The following is a 17217-nucleotide window of genomic DNA, read 5'->3' as shown; positions in this document are numbered from 1 at the left end:
TAGGGGACATGGGGTCCACCGGTTCAGTGTCACCCTCGTAAAGAATATCTAGGGCAAAATGTAAAACACTATTACTGGATATTAAGTTGGATTCCAAAACCAAAACACTTTATGTTCTTAGGATTTAATTTTAAAACATTATTTGACACTTTAGCTTTACACTTAAACAGGAGTAAAAATGCATGTAAGTAAGTTAATTAAATTTCGGCTTGAAAAAAATGGCTACTGAGCTTTCAACAGATTGTGCTCTCTGTATATGTTACTTTTAGTTTATAGCCTACAAAAGACATAGAGCTAAGTTAATTTAACACATTAATAGAGTTTTTTTATTGAAAGAAAGTTTTCGAAGTGTGAATAAGACATCCAGTTAAAATAGTGTAATCAATCCCAGTTTCACAATTGATGTGCAATCAGCCAGAATACGGCACACTAAGTGGGAAAGCTCTGCTAGTGGCCCAGCCAAAAAATAACCAAAGCCTGTTAGTGATAAAGAGGCTAGAATTTTCTGGACTGCGAATCACCATCATATTGCCTATATACAAACTTGGAGCGTTAAAATACAAGGACAGGTTTTGCAAACTTGGCTTGTATTCCTGAGTGTAGAAGATTGAGTGGTGGTCTCATCGATGTGTTTAAAATGTTAAACAGATTCAATAGGGTATGTACAGAGAAACTATTTTCTCTGGTGGGGGTGGGAGGGCAAAATTCAAGAATGATGGGACATAATTGTAAAATTAGAGCCTTGTTAGGTTAGGGTATCACGGGATATGAAGCTAAGCTGGGTAAGTGGAGTTGAGGGACAAATCAACCATGATCTAATTGAATGGCAGACAAGGATGAAGGGGTTCAATGGCTTATTCCTGTTCTCATGTCCTTAGCTATTGGACAGGATGCTTGGTTAACGTTATTTTCCAAAATTCACACATTTAGGACACAGAAACATAAGTATATGCTTTATAAATGTGTCTTACCTCGGTGTTTTTCCTTCAAGCTTTCTTTTCCCTTCCATTTGCATCTGAACTTTCACCAGATCTGTTGGACTGGCAAAAAACTGACCAATGGCACCAGACAGCATTCCTCCTACCACAGCTTTCCTGCCCGAAAATGGATAAAATATACATTTAGCACCTAATAGTCTGAATAATTACATTATTTTTTGTTTGTATCCCTCCCACAAGGATCTTGCCTCCTTCCTTCATGATCCAGGCTAGCCTAGGCTGCAGTTTATCACTATCGAATTATAAACTAAAAACAGAAAATGTTGCAAATACTCTTCTGGCAGCATCTGGAGAGACAGAAACAGAGTTAGCATTTCAGGTTGATGACCTTTCATCAGAACAATCAATTAACTTGATGCAAGCTTGCTGCAGAGTGCAGTATATAGATTTTGCTTCTGATTTTAAATACCCCAACTACCAAGATATAAGGGACTCTGCTGCTGTGGTCAAGCTGAAGTGACAAAACTCACTGTAACAGAGACCACCAGCCAGCCATACTGTACTAGAATGCTCAGCTGTGTATATACTAACTTAGTAAATAGATGTACTTTTTTCCTTTTTATATTTCCTTTTAGACACTTGCTTTCACGCCTGCTCCAAAAAAAATCTAACTTCACCGCAAAGCCTGATGACAGCATTATAATCAGCAAGTAGATGTGAGTTAAAAAAACTTGCATTGATATAATGCCTTTCATGACATCATAACACCCCAGCACTTTACTGTCAATCAAGTACTTTTGAAGTTTAGTTACCGTTGTATTGTAGGAAACACAGCAGACGATATGTGCACAGCAAGCTCCCACAAACAGCTTATGACCAGATTTATAAGTTTATATGGGACAGATGAAGTTGGTTTTTGTATCCCCATCAAAAATGGAATGCTTTATTTTTGTATAATCACAATAGGAACAGGCAGTTCACCTCCACTTGAGGAGGCACATTTTAACTGATGGCTCCCCCAAGTCACATGGCCAGGGACAAATGATCCAACACTTGCATTACTGGACTAAGTTATTTTTATCATTTATTTTAAACTTTTCTCCCCCTCCTCTCATCCAACTATATTTTCTTGTAATTTGTCTGCATTATTTTCACTTTTAGGTTGCTAAAAAGTATTCAGTTACAAAGCTTCAATCTTCATAGCTGGAAATGTCTGTTTATAGAGTAGCTATTTTAGACCACGAACTGACAGTAGCAAGGAAATCAAAGTCGTGACAATATTTACGATTATTGGCCCAGATTTTGCCACAGCAGGCGACCGAACAGTGTCTGCCATTAGGTAAACTTGCCCTTGTTTAGGTTTTTACATTTTTAACATTTTTATATTTTTTGCATGGCAAGTTGCTGAAAGTGTGAGCTCTTAATGTCGCAGCGAGGAAAACTTGGCAGCTGGGACCCAAGCGAACAGGGCAAGCAACCGTGTATCTCAAACAATCAGATTGAAGGATTGTGAAATTAACAGCAGAAGGACTGAGAAGGAAGTTTAAATTAGAGTGGGTGAATTCAATTGTTGAATTAGATACAGAAAGAGAAATAAAGGGAGGGAAAGAAAAACTGTACTAAAGAGACAAAAAGGAAGAGTAAAAATATTTTTAAAAGTTTACATTTTCAAAACCTCCAAATTAATACCTGAAGGAATGAGATTCCACATTTGTAATCGTTAATTTTCAGTGACAGGGAGGTTGATTGGCCACAATTAACACTTATCACCTCGTTAAAAAAGATACTTAGACTGGAATGGACAAGACTTAACTTTCAGTGGCGAGTTTAGTTCATATTTACCATGCAAGTACAGGAACTTCATGATATTTAATACATTCCAGTGCTCAGGCAGACAGTGAGATGCTGTTTATACAAAGCTAAATGGAGGAGAGGCGCGTATCGGACAGCGTTTGGATATCCAAGTTTAAACGTGCATTCGCCCTTTGCCTGAAGTTGCTGTAACATTAGTGCATAAAAACCAATGATGGCATTAACTTCACCATTATTTTGACAGCAAAATATAAGCCATTATTCCTTTTGAAGTCTACCATTCCTCAATGTATTAGAATTTCTTTTGAAATAAAGTGTAGTATTTGATGTCAATCTATTCTGATTATTATTTTCTATAATCCTATGAGTGGAACGTACAGCCTTTTACTCTTACACACACGTTTAGGCATTCTAGTTGGTACTGAACCATCTCTGGAGTATCACACTCGCAACCAGGACCAAGAAGATGGCTGAGTCTGGTTCAAAACAATGACAGTTGTCTGCTGCATACACCAGTGGAGCAAATTCCAGCAAACAGACAAGATGGGTGGAATTTTATGCTCTCCCCTGCGGCGGATTTTGAGGCAGGGAGAGCATAAAAATCGGGTGGATGATCCCGCCTCCGCCTGTGAACGGCCTTCCCACCCTGCCGCCAATTGAGGTCGTCAACTGGACCATTCACCCCCAATTAAAGGCCTCTTCTCGCCTCAGCTATAATTACCCATGCAGCGGGCAGCCCTGACACCGCACAGGAAGTGCAACATGATATACCGTGGGGGCTGCTTCCAGACTCTGGCGGGGGTGGGGTAAGATGTAGAATGGGGGTGGGGCCCTCATTCAAAGGCACTTAGAGCCTGAGCTAGAGATGCGGCATTAGGATGGCGGTGGCGGGGGGGGGAGGGGGGCGGGGTGCCACTGAGGGCCACATCCTGCCCATTGCTACTGACCCCCCATCCCATCCTTCCCCCTCACCCCGCAAGACCCCTCCTACCTTAAGCCTGGTTCCAGCGCCACTCCTCGGCGTCTGGTCACCGCAGCTACAGCAGCAGCCAGCCTCTGATTGTCCAGCAACTCTGCAAGGCTGGGACTTCCGGTGACAGGGTCCTAAATGCTATGGAAGGCCCGCTGCTGTCCAGTTAAGTGCCTCACTGGCACTAAATTCGGTGGGCCATCCATAGAAGAGGGAATGTGGGGATCTAGTCATTTGTTTCCCTTGACGGCAAGGCTCCCGCCGCTAGCATAAAATTCTATCCCCCTCCGCCGCCGCACCCCCCCCCCCCCCCCCCCCCCCGGTGTCTCCATAATTGAAACGTCTATCAAATTAATGTGATAATTTCCTGATTTACCCTAGTTCGGAGACCCCAACAAACTTGCACATGTTACCAATCACTTTACCTTATTTAATGGATTTCAGAACAAATGAAGCAGTCTGTGCTTTGTAATCATTTTCTATCTGCTTAGGAAATGCCTTTGAAGTAGCATTTTGCAGACGAGACGATAATGTGTGGGGAAATCGAGCTAGGTTTAGCCAAATATTAAGTGAAATCATATATATATAAAGGTGGACTTAATGATTTAAATTGTTACCCCAAGGCGATGCTTTAAAGCCAATAGTTTACGCAGCCAGTGCTTCCCCAGTTCAGTCACCTTCTCCTTTAATAACAATTCATATTTACAAACCTACACAGAGTAATTTCATGAAGTAGCTCCAGAAAATGTGAAGCCTGCAGCATGAGGTCCTACAGAAACAACCATCTTCACTTGTGATTAAAAAAAACTACTTTAAAAAAATGAAACAAATGATATACAGGATAGTACCATTTAATTTAAGAAATCTGCATGGAGAATTGTGAGGAAAGCCAAATATTAAAAGTCATAATTTACTTAGTGACTTGTTTTTCTGTTTTCACAAACTAAGAGATGGAATTAGAAAATGCTATTCTCAAAACATTGGTAGAAATCCTGGAGTCCCAGCTGCTAAAAATTACTTTTTTAGTTATCATACAGTTATCCTGGTCAATTATTTTTTATTTTATTTTAGAGATACAGCACTGAAACAGGCCCTTCGGCCCACCGAGTCTGTGCCGACCATCAACCACCCACTTATACTAATCCTACATTAATCCCATATTCCTACCACATCCCCACAATTCCCCTACCACCTACCTATACTAGGGGCAATTTACAATGGCCAATTTACCTATCAACCTGCAAGTCTTTGACTGTGGGAGGAAACCGGAGCACCCGGCGAAAACCCACGTGGTCACAGGGAGAACTTGCAAACTCCACACAGTCAGTACCCAGAATCGAACCCGAGTCGCTGGAGCTGAGAGGTTGTGGTGCTAACCACTGTGCCACTGTGCCGCCAAATTTAATTGCAATTTAGTGAGGGAAATTTTCAGATTGGAAGTTGATCGAAATTTCTGGCTGCCAGTCAGAATAAAAAGCATAAAATGACTGCCTTTCCCTTCTTCTTTATACTTTTGACATTTGTGAAAATAGAGGATACGTTCAAAGAGTTTTAATACATCAACTCATAAACCAAATCTGAGCATGCACATAAAGGATTACAGGCTTTGTACTAAACTTATAATTACCACAATGAGAAATAGCCATCTTCATCCTTGCAAAGTACAGAATCACGGAGCTGTTCATAGGCAACCATCCGTACACCTGAATACACTGGTGCATGCCATAGGAAAAAGAAAGGGTAATACTGTAAATAAAGGTTATGTTCAGAATACAAACACTAAAGCCTTTTGCAAAGAGACCATAAAATATCCATCCCCAAACCCAGATTTCTTTCTTCTTTCTTCTTGTGGTCTCACAAGGTCATACACCTCTTGCAGTTAAGATGGTTGATGACTTGCTGCCAAGCCTCCATCAATTTTCATCCAGTTGTTATGGGCACAGAATAGAGATTCCCTTATTTCTCCCAATAGGGGATGCCTAGCCTGGACTTGGCACCACCCCATAGCACTGCAGCCAGGATCTGAATTTCAACCATGGTGGAATTTAAACCTACATTCCTATAGACAATGGTACTACACAGTGGCGCAGTGGTTAGCACCGCAGCCTCACAACTCCAGCGACCCGGGTTCAATTCTGGGTTCTCCCTGTGTCTGCGAGGGTTTTCTCCGGGTGCTCCAGTTTCCTCCCACCACCAAAGACTTGCAGGTTGATAGGTAAATTGGCCATTATAAATTGCCCCTAGTATAGGTAGGGGAATATAGTGACAGGTGGGGATATGGTAGGAATATGGGATTAGTGTAGGATTAGTAGAAATGGGTGGTTGATGGTTGGCACAGACTCGGTGGGCTGAAGGGCCTGTTTCAGTGCTGTATCTCTAAATAAATAAATAATTTGCTGTGTAACCATAGTTGTATTTGTTAATTTTGGGTTAGATCTTAACTTTTACTGCTGCTTTTTGGTTTCCATTTCTCGAGTTCTTATCTTTAGTTAAATAAACTTTCTTGTTTATGATGGCTAGGTTTGGGGAGGGGGAGTGGAGACACTTGTTTTTCCTGGAGTTCACTCCTACGAGGATGATGGAAGTGGAGATGATTAATGATTTCAAAATGAAATTGAATGGGCACTTGAGAGAAATAAACTTGCAGGGCTACGGGAATACAGTGGTGGAATGGGACTGACTGGATTGCTCTACAGAGAACCAGCATGGACTTGATAGGCCAAATGGCCTCCTTATGTATTGTTATGACTCTATGAGATGATCAAAACATATTTCTGGTAGTGTTCTATACAATGGTATTAAACGATACATTTTAAATGGGCACAGTCTTCAATGAAAAATGAAAAATAAGGAACATGCTGAGGCGATTCATGTCAAAATCTGTCACTGTTGCAAAAACATCACCACAATAAAAAGGCATACACTGTTCTCTTAACCTATGATTAAAGATACACTTCTTTAAAAACATGTCAGAAAATTCAGTCAGTAGAATTTATTACATACATACATTACTTTCTTCAGTGTTAGATGTACAAAATTACCCAATAAATACTGAAAAACACAATTTAGAATCTAAGGGAATTAGTCCAAACTGATTTGTGGTGTCAATTGAGCAATGTACCATAATTCAATCAAATTATTTTTTACCTTGGCTTTCTTTAGATACTCTTGCTCAATTTTAAAGGTGCAGTGCATTTTAGTTAAAAAAAAAGAAAAGTCAATGTCATTACACGTTGTGCCCCGGTATGGTTGATGTCTACGATTCTGAATCTTTCCCTTATTGCCAAAGGAATTGCAAAGCAGAGGTCAAGCCCTTCCCTACTAACAGGAAGTGAACCCAGCTGTTCCTATGTGTTGGCTTTAGGATCGTTGGAGAGGGCTGAGGAGCTTTAAATAAATTACATTTCGCCCCACAGCCAGATGCAGTTGTCAGGTGTTGTAACTACTCCTGTACAAACAATGCCTAGAAAATACAGTCAGTCAACAAGTTGGGAGCAATGAGTTGTCCAGTCCTAACAGCAGCCTCGGTGGAGTATCAAGAATATTCCTCAGTGAGATTGTTTAACATGAAAAATATGAGATGTGAACCCCAAAACTAATTTAAACAATTACACAAGATGATTTCCCATTTTAAGACTTACTATAACAACTAAAGTAAAAGAAATTCCCATTAACTAAATAGTACTTTGTAAGTAGCTGATACCTCAAATTACAAAGGAAGGTATTTTCTTTACTTACTTTACTCTCCACCTGCCTGGATGGGTGCAGCTCCAACAACACTCAAGAAGCTCAACACCATCCAGGACAAAGCAGCTCGCTTGATTGGCACCCCATCCACAAACGTTCACTCCCTCCACTACCGACGCTCAGTGGCAGCAGTGTGTACCATCTACAAGATGCACTGCAGCAATGCACCAAGGCTCCTTAGACAGCACCTTCCAAACCCGTGACCTCTACCAACTAGAAGGACAAGGGCAGCAAATGCATTGGAACACCACCACCTGCACGTCCCCCTCCAAGTCACACATCATCCTGACTTGGAACTATATCGCCGTTCCTTCACTGTCGCTGGGTCAAAATCCTGGAACTCCCTTCCTAACAGCACTGTGGGTGTACCTACCCCACATGGACTGCAGCAGTTCAACAAAGCAGCTCACCACCACCTATTCAAGGGCAATTAGGGATGGGCAATAAATGCTGGCCTGACCAGTGACGCCTACGTCCCAAGAATGAATAAAAAAAAAATTCAAATACTTGAAAATCTCACATCACACTTATATGTTTCACAATTCTCGTTGATGGCAAAATCTTTGTGGTTAAAATCCCAAACTCCTCCCAGTTGCAATGGGTTGGATCTCCCAGATCTTTTCAAAATCAATGCCCTATTCGCTTACTTCTCCAAGTACTTCAACTTGGATATCGTGAATAAGGTGATTCCTTGTGATCCTGTTATTTCTTTGCAAACTTCAACTTTCAAAACAGGTTCGTGTCTTCACAGCCTTTCGCTGCATCAAGCTTCCGAGAGCAGACGGTCCCTCTCTCACGCTAGTCTGCCACTGCTGGTTGTCTTCTTACAGCCTGCTTTGAGGTGGCCACTGCTGGTTTGCTGTACAGTCTGTCTGCCTTCAAAAAATCTGTTAAATTTATCAACAGGTCAATAGGTCATTGTCCTTTTCCAAATTGCGAAGTCTAGAAGATTGGTTTCAGTTGAGACACCTGGGCCTTCCAATGTTCCCAGGTGTTAACAGCTGCCTGGTACATTTGCATGCTCAGAATCACTGAACCCTTGTTTACGATCCAAAAGTCTGGGAGGTGAATCCCATTGTTCTTCATGTGTTACCCCTGCAGTCTCTGTTTTTCAAAAAAGGTCTTTGATCTCTGTTCTCTGTTGTCATGGTAAGCAATTTTTTATCTTGTCCTTAGGCAGAGTGGATATGAAGTCACCTGACTTTGAGGATTCAACCTTAAACTTTTAAAAATCACAGTTTTTAAAGCATAATTATGTTATGAAGTTCAGCATTCATAACAATTGTAGCTAATATTCAAGAAAAGACAACTGCTATATTAATTACATCAAGATGATCTTGTAAGACACAGCTGGTATCTTAATAGGAAAGCTGACTATCTAAGAGAAATGTAGGGTTAATATCATGTTCTACTGCCATCTGTAGCAAATTGCTGCCACAAGTCGAGCAGAAATGAATATTCCACCCAACATCTGCACCAATTATAATCCAAGAGAAATTTGTACATACAGTAATTGGGAACAGAAATGGCACAACAGTGAAGTAACATATCTGTTACATAGGAAATGATTAATACATTAAAAAATAAAAAGCTGTGCTGGATCTAGTCAGATAATCACCTATATGTCTGTAGATGGCAGGAGTAACACCCTGCCATAGTTTAAACAGGCCTTCTTCTTTCACTATTCCAACTGCTGTCTCGATCATCCCCCTATAAGGCTTTGCTGTTTTATCTCTTCTATGATGACGGTAAGCTGCTTCCCCTTGAATTTGAAGTCTTGTTTTCGTCAAATCAAGTGGAAAGGTCACTAAGAACAAAGAAATAAATTACAAATCAGTAATTCGCGTGTCATGGAAGCAACAAGGCAAATAAATTGGCATTTAGCTATTCCAAATATTATTATTGTTTTGGTAACATCCTGTAAAATGCAACCCTAGAATGACATAGGGTTATTAACGCAAAATTTTTACACATTATCAGAACACAAAGGAACAACTGATCTGCTCTATATCCCATGATGCAGGAGGTCTTGGGCCTGGAATTCTGCTATGGATTCTGGGCCATTATGCAATGGGTTCTTTTTATGTTGTCTGATGCAACATAAATGAGATGCGTGGAGTCCAGTTGGTTGAAGATCTCAAAACAGGTTTATTACAGCTAACTATTATGTACAGTGCAGAGCAAACTATTTACAGAACTTGCCTTTAGGTGTTACAACAGCAGAGTGACTCTGGCAAGTAGTCACATAACTGCATCCCGGTACTTAGCTCATCGGCATACTAAGATCTTCATCACTCTTTGAGTGACATCACTCAAAGGCAATCATACAACAATTTTTACCCCAGTTTTCCCCATAGAAACATTACATAGTATTAGACAACTCGAATCAACCAAGTAAATTGAGAATGAGTCCTGGACATTCTTTTCTCCTCTGCTTGATGGGGGTGCAAGGATAACAATCTTAATCACATCTTAAAAACTGTCACTGGCTTAAAGTTATATTTGCATTTTCACTAATCCTAACATTTCCCAATTTAAAACCAAATGTCACAGATATAAATTAAAACTCTCCCAAAATGCGGAATATATTTGCTAGAAGAAAATTCAACGCATAGTCACATTCACGAACTCTCAGTTGCTCTGGTATTAAAATCAAATAACAGTGCTAATAAAATTCATCTGACCCATTTATGGTATAGATAAGATAAACCCAAATCAGCAACAAACCTCTAAATAATAGCAGCTTTGTGAACATTATATCAACGTCATATGTTGCTTTCAGAACAACAAATGTTGCATTTCAAAACTAATCTATTAGCTGTAATACACGTGAGGACATCAGGAATACATGGTACAATGCTATATAAATACAAGTTCGTTCTTTTGACAGCAATAACAACTTGTATTTATATAGCACCTTTAACATAGAAAATTTCCCAAAGCACTCTCGGGTTCATCATATTTGGTTTGCTCATGTAAATCTCCGGGACTGGGCTAGAACCAACATCCTTTTTCTTATCAGTGTTGCAAATGAGACAATAAAAATCACAATAAAAATGTCTGAGATGTTTCACAAACTTTGAATGGCCAAAGCAGTTGTAGAGCATGTGTATTTTCAAAGTCTCCCTAACGTCTCACCTTTCCCTATTTCTGTAATCTTTACAGTATTCATCATCTGCTCTTTTGACTTGATCCTCTTTGCACCCAACATTTCATCACCCCGCATTCAACAAGTGCTTCTGGAATCTCAGCCCACGCTCCCGAAAGCTTTGCCTACTCTCTCTAGGATGGCCACTGCTGGAAGCCAAGAATACTGGACACTAAACCCAGATGAGCAGCAGTGCTGCAGTGCAGTGCGAAAGAATCCTATGTTTCTATAACAGGCTACTGAGTTGGATGATCAGCCATGATCATAACGAATGGCGGAGCAGGCTCGAGGGGCCGAATGGCCTACTCCTGCTCCTATTTTTCTAAGTCACCGCACATGGAGACGACGTAACCACGCACGAAGATAACGTCTTCACGCACAGAGATGACACAATCACGGGCCCACAATTAAAAATGCACCAGAATCACTGGTGTTTGTGAGTATATTGGATCAAGTTCAAGGGAAAAGCATTCATGAGAACAGCAAACTGAATCACAGTGTACTCCTGGCTAGTCATTGTCTTTTAAATTCCTGTATTTTGCTAAATTACTTTAGATGCATGCCCCTTTAAATGATTCTTCCGTCCTGATCTAGTATACCAGACTTAAAGGTGTCCGATACCAGCCAGTGGACAGACCAGCTAAAAACCAGACTGTCTGGTATAAAATTGGACAAATGACCACCCTAATTCTCTCCTTACTCTAACTTCCGGCTGTGGATCACAACATTATATTTGCATTTATAATTGGCTCTCCACATTGTCCCAACCTTGAAATTGACAAGTCTTCTATTTCTGGGTCTCTTTTTAAGTCTCCCGGTGCCAATTCTATGCCCTTCACTTTATATTTACATCACTCAATTTTTTGCTTGCTTTATATTCATGAGTGCTAAGTCTGCCCACTTGAATAACAGTTCCAAATCTTTATGCAAATTATTTACATCCCTTTCCCTCCCACTCTCCCTATGAATTTGACAGGTTTATCATTGGTTGTTGTTTCAAAATCGCTATTATACCTAACAAAAGGCTTCAAACATTAATACTCCTCTTTAATACTCCATCTAATACTTCACACTCAGGTTTCTATTTCTTTTATCTAGTCCTACTTTTTAGCTTTATTAGAAATATTTTTCATCAGACTTATCAAAAGGCTTCTTAGTCCAAATATATAGAAATGGATATGTCTATGATTTATACATCATAGCAAATCTCATATAATGTTTTCAAAGATGCCAGGAGTTTGTTGAGCAGAATATTTCTTCTAAATCTAAGTTGGCACTTTCTCAGTTCAGTACAATTCTTCTTCAGTCTATTCCTTAGATAGTTTCCACTATTATATCCACTTTCGATGGTAGATTAATGGGCCTATATTTGCCCAGCTCAGATCGGTGATAAATTTGCTGACTTCCAACCTGAACTTCTCCAACATCCAATAACTCTCATGGCCATAACCAAATGCTCCACAAATCTCCCCTCCCCCTGGATTTCAGTGGTTTCTGTGTGTTTGTGGGTGTCATCAAGCCAAGAGTTTGTTGCATTTGTTTGGTTCGACAAGCTGACGATGGTGGATTGTTAATAAAAACACATTTTAGTACCGATATAAAAAGTGTTCCACCTGTTTCTGCCACGCCGGCAGCGCAGGCCGTCAGCACGAACTTGGCTGGCAGAGACTGAGTGCTCCGGGCAGGGCGCTGCTCACCGCCTTCCTCCCTGCTCATTGTAACCACACCGGATCAGATCAGACACACGATCTGAAAAGAACCTAAATCAGGAGATTATTGTAAATGCATCTTTAAAACAGAAAACTGGCTGAAGCAGCAAAACAAACGGCTGGTTTGGACTCCCCACCCCCAACCCCACCCAAAAAAAGATCAGAGCCTGACAGTAAGTTGTTAAAGATAAAACGAAACCAAAATATGCCGCGCATTCAGAGCTGCCTCCCACCCCTGTGCAATATGTCTGCAGCCTCTAAGCGAAGCGGCAGCGGGTCACCTTGGCAGCTGCCGCTTCTGACAGTGTCTCCCGAAGCGGCCACTGCTGCTGGAGAAACCCAGAAAACAACTTCAGCTTCCACTGCAAGGGAGAAAAACAAAACATCAGCTTCATTTTCAGCTAAACTCTTTCGTTGCAAACTGGGACCTGCAAGGTTTACTCAATGTGTGTCTCCACATAATCTCCATTGCATTATAAATTTTGCACAATTCAGTGAAAGGTTGATAAAGATCATTGGGATAAAAAAAAATTGGATTGAACAAAAAAAATCAGATTACGAAAATTCAGGTAGTTGTGAAAACTGAAAACGGCAAAACGAATTTTGTTAGCTGGATTAGCATTGGCCTACAGGGAATTAGTTTATCTTTCCAACAACCTTTTAACTTCAGCTGAGACTGGGAAAAAGGTTGCCAGCTGCGGTTGGAAGTATTCCTGGAGGTTTGTTCCCGTGATGTTACAATCACGTGACAGCAAGGCGACAACAGCTGATTGGCTGCTACAGCATTTAATAAGATCAACCCTTGAGTTTTGAGTCTCTAAATAAAATTATGGGCAACGAAAAGCAAGTAGGTCACCTCTGAACAAACCTTTTCTCCCAAGTTGCCAACAGCAATGCTGGGGGTGGTAGGAAACCCTAGTTGGCGTGTATGGCCTCATTCCACACAAGGGAGTGCCTGTAGCAACAAGCAGGTTATTGTTACTTTAAATTGCCCCTTTTTCAGGTGTCTTTGTACTGTTACATTTCTGGAATTTTAATTACAGCTAGGTTGGGCATAAGATAATAGTGTTCACGTTAAAACCACAGATGCTGCCTGACCTATTGACTACTTTCAGCATTTTCTGATTTTATTTCATATTTCCAGCATCAGCAGTATTTTGCTTTTGGATAAAAAGAGTAGCAATTGGAAGCTAACTCCCATCAGATTCTTAAAAATTGCCAAGGTTTGTGGCAAATAAACAATTTTAAATAGTATTGTTGAAAAAATTAAATACATTGGGTTCAACCTCTTCGCCATTGCTGGCATGTAGAATATAGATCACTTCAAAAATATTTTTCTCCAGACTTATATTTTAATTTATTTTCAATAAGATTAATGTTTCAGACATTGGGTCAAAGAACCAACAATAATATGTTTGTAAGGAACAATAGGCTTTATTTACTACTTCACCTACAATATATTTTACTACTTTAATACCTTTAAGATCTCCTCTCAGTTGCCTCCTTTCAAGGTAGTAAAATCCAAGTTCTTTCTCACATTTCAAGCTGAAAATGAGTCTCGTCTTGGTGATGCAAACAGGATACAATGTGCAGTATCTCACACTTGTCCATATTAACCCCCAACAACATGCGTATACAGAGCACCTTAAATGTAGCAAAACATCCCAAGGTGCTGCACAAGAGTGTTTTTAAACAGAATTTGACTCCAAGCCACATAAAGAGATATTAGGTCAGGATATTAGGTTTTAAGGAGCGTCTTCAAGGAAAGAGAGGTGGAGAGGTATTGGGAGGGAAATTACAGAGGTTAGGGCCTAGACAACTGAAGGCACAGCCACCAATGGTGGAGCGATTAAAATTGGATATGTGCAAGAGGCCAGAATATCTCAGAGGGTTGTCGGGCTACAGTAGCTTTCAGAGGCTATAGAGGGATTTGAAAACAATGAGAATTTTAAAAATGAGGTGTTGCTGGACCGAGACATTGTAGACCAGTGAGCGCAGTGGTGATAGGTGAATGAGATGGTGCCAATTAGGGTACAGGCAGCAGAGTTTTAGATGAGCTCAAGTTTGTGGAGGGTGGAAGATTGGAGGCTGCCCAGGAGTCCATTGGAATAGTCAAGAGGTAATAAGGGCATGGATGAGGGTTTTCAGCAGTAGATTGGGGAATCTAGAACCAGGGGTTACGGTCTCAGACGAAAGAGTTGGCCATTTAGGTCTAAAATGAGAGATTTCTTCACTTGAAGGGTTGTGAATCTTTGGAATTCTCTACCCAGAGACCTGTGGATGCTCAGTCATTGAGTATATTCAAGACAGATCGATGTTTGGATAGGAAAAGAATCGAAGGATACGGGGATGGTGCGGCAAAGTGGAGTTGAGGTAGATCATCATCCATGATCTTAGCAAATGGCAGAGCAGTCTCAAAGGACTGAATGACCAACTCCTCCTGCTCCTGATAAACTGAGGCAGAGGCAGAAGCAGAGCCAAGCAATGTTATGGAGATGGACGTTGGTCGTTTTGGTGATGGAGTGGATATGTGATTGGAAACACATCTGGGGATCAAATATGACACCAAGGTTGCAAACAATCTGGTTAAACCTCAGACCATTTCCAGGGATAGGAGGGAGTCAGTGGCAAGGGAACAGAGTTTTCCCAATATTTAGTTGGAGGAAATTTCTGCTCATTTAGTACTGGACGTCAAACAAGCAGTGTGACAAATTATAGTCAGTGGATGGGTCGAGGGAGGTGGTGGTGAGGTAGAGCTGGGAAACTTGTGTGTTTTTGGATGATGTCACTGAGGGATAGCATGTAAATGAAAAATAGGAGGGGTATAAGGATAGAGCCTTGGGGAGAACTCCACAGGTAATGGCGCAGGAGCGGGAAGAGCAATCATTGCAGGCGATTCTCAGAGTACGACTGGATAGATTAGAGGGGAAACAGGCGAGTGCAGTCTCACCAAGCTGGACAATAGAGCAGAGGTGTTGGAGGAAGATGGTGTGGTCAACTGTGACAAAGGCTGCAGACAGGTCAAGAAGCACGAAGAGGGATAGTTTACCACTGTCACAGTCTCAGGATATCATTTGTAACTTTCATAAAGGCCATTTCAGTACTGTGGGGGGGGGGGGGGGGGGTTGAAATCTGATTGGAGGGGTTCAAACAAGGAGTTGCAGGAGAGATAGGCATAAATGGGGAAACAGATCGCAAGGATGGGAGGGGCAAGGATGGTCTTTTTGAAGTGGACTGATGATGGTGGATTTGGAGGTGAAGGGGACTGCACCTGAAGAGAGGGAACCATTAAAAATATCAGCTAACATGGAGGCCAGCAAGGGAAATGGAATGGTCATAAATTTGGTGGAGATAGGGTTCATGGAACAGAAGATGTATCTCATGAATAAATAGAAACCGGACAGTGCAATGGGGAGATGGGAAAAAAAAGTAGCGAAAGATGCGAATTCAGGTTTAGGGCAGGGGGACGTTTGGCCCAGTGGGCTAGGCAAAGGAAGAGACTTATATATTTTGAATAACCTAATTCTAATGAAAATATCCACTAACAAAAATTACAACTTGCATATTTAATTGGAAGAAAAAAATTACAAAGTGCTTTTCAGAGGAGAAGCAACATGCACCTAGCCATTGTGAGCAGGTTAGAAGAGATGATCAAAAGCTTGGTCGAAAAGTTGTGTTTGGACAAGGTTTTTAAAGGCGAGGAGGGAGGTAGTGAAGTGGAATGATTTGGGGAGTAAGTTCCAAGGAGTAGAGCCAATGTGCTGAAATCTGTCACCGAAAGTGAAGCAAAAGGAATGTATGTGTGGGGGAATGTATAGGACACCAGAATCAATGGACTGGAGGATTTGAAAGGGGATGTAAAGCTGAAGAAGCTTGTGGTTTTGAGGTGAGGTGAGTTTGTGTTACAATTAGTATAGGAGGGCAAGGATTTTAGATCTGATCTGCTGGACAACAGGAATCCAATGTAGGTCAGAGAAGATGGGAGTGAATAGCTAGTGGAGGTCTGAATTATTTTAAGCTCGAGGAGCTTGGTAAGTTGGCAAGCAGAATGTTGGGGAAGTCAAAATGTGACAAAGACATGGTTAAGATTTTAGCAGCAGGGGAGGAACAGAGGTGAAAGTAAGCAGTTTTGTTAATGGGCGGAATATGGAGTTTGAAGTTCATCTTTGGATTAACAGAATGACAACATTGGGCTGAATTTAATGTGGCCATTGAGGGCAAGTATGGTGGTGTAGGGGGACAGAGAATCGCAACGCAACCATCCACCTGGAAATCCAGCATAATGACGTTGGTTCCAGATTTTGTCGGTGGCAGGAAAGCACAATGGCGGCATTGCCGCCACAATGCAATGGGAACCTATTTTAAATTGCTGAAATGCTAGTTTATATGCATTAAAATATAATTAGAAGTGACTCAATGATGGGTGAGCGAATATGTGAATGGCAGGTGGCACTTGCATGCCACCGGATTCATGACCAGTTCTTTGAAGGAGTAACATGCACTGTGGATAAAGGGCAGCCAGCTGACAGACTGTACTTGGATTTCCAGAAGGCATTTGACAAGGTGCCACATAAAAGGTTATTGCGCAAGGTAGGTGCTCATGGTGTAGGAGGTAACACATTAGCATGTTTAGAAGATTGGCTGGCTGGCAGAAAACAGAGAGTGTACATAAATGGGTCCTTTTCTAATTGGCAGGATGTGACGAGTGGAGTCCTGCAGGGGTCTGTGCTGGGGCCTCAACTTTTCACAATTTATATCAATGACTTAGATGAGGGGAGCGATGGCATGGTTGCTAAATTTGCAGATGACACAAAGATAGGTAGGAAAGTATGTTGTGAAGAGGACATCAGGAGCTTGCAGACCGATATAGATGGGTTGAGTGAGTGGGCAAAA

General features: G+C 41.1%; 1 protein-coding gene across 3 annotated transcripts in view; it reads right to left on the bottom strand.

Moving 5' to 3' along the window:
- The window catches only part of slc25a27 (solute carrier family 25 member 27), a 31964-nt gene extending 18912 nt beyond the window's left edge, over window positions 1–13052 (bottom strand). Inside the window, exons 1-5 of one of the 3 annotated variants that reach the window (XM_068024672.1) lie at window positions 12982–13052; window positions 12229–12375; window positions 9086–9274; window positions 5348–5432; window positions 972–1094 (exon numbers count right to left, since the gene is read on the bottom strand). In XM_068024672.1, the coding sequence (XP_067880773.1) occupies window positions 972–1094; window positions 5348–5432; window positions 9086–9274; window positions 12229–12331 (500 nt within the window). In that variant the 5' untranslated portion in view covers window positions 12332–12375; window positions 12982–13052. Of the gene's footprint in view, window positions 1–971; window positions 1095–5347; window positions 5433–9085; window positions 9275–12228; window positions 12452–12605; window positions 12687–12981 lie in introns of those variants that run through there. The other 2 variants (XM_068024656.1, XM_068024664.1) reach the window with 2 other exon arrangements.
- Between the last annotated feature and the right edge of the window lie 4165 nt (window positions 13053–17217).

This window comes from Heterodontus francisci, chromosome 3 (genome assembly GCF_036365525.1).
Source record: "Heterodontus francisci isolate sHetFra1 chromosome 3, sHetFra1.hap1, whole genome shotgun sequence".
Lineage (NCBI taxonomy): Eukaryota > Metazoa > Chordata > Chondrichthyes > Heterodontiformes > Heterodontidae > Heterodontus > Heterodontus francisci.
This window is presented reverse-complemented; position numbering and strand designations above follow the sequence as displayed.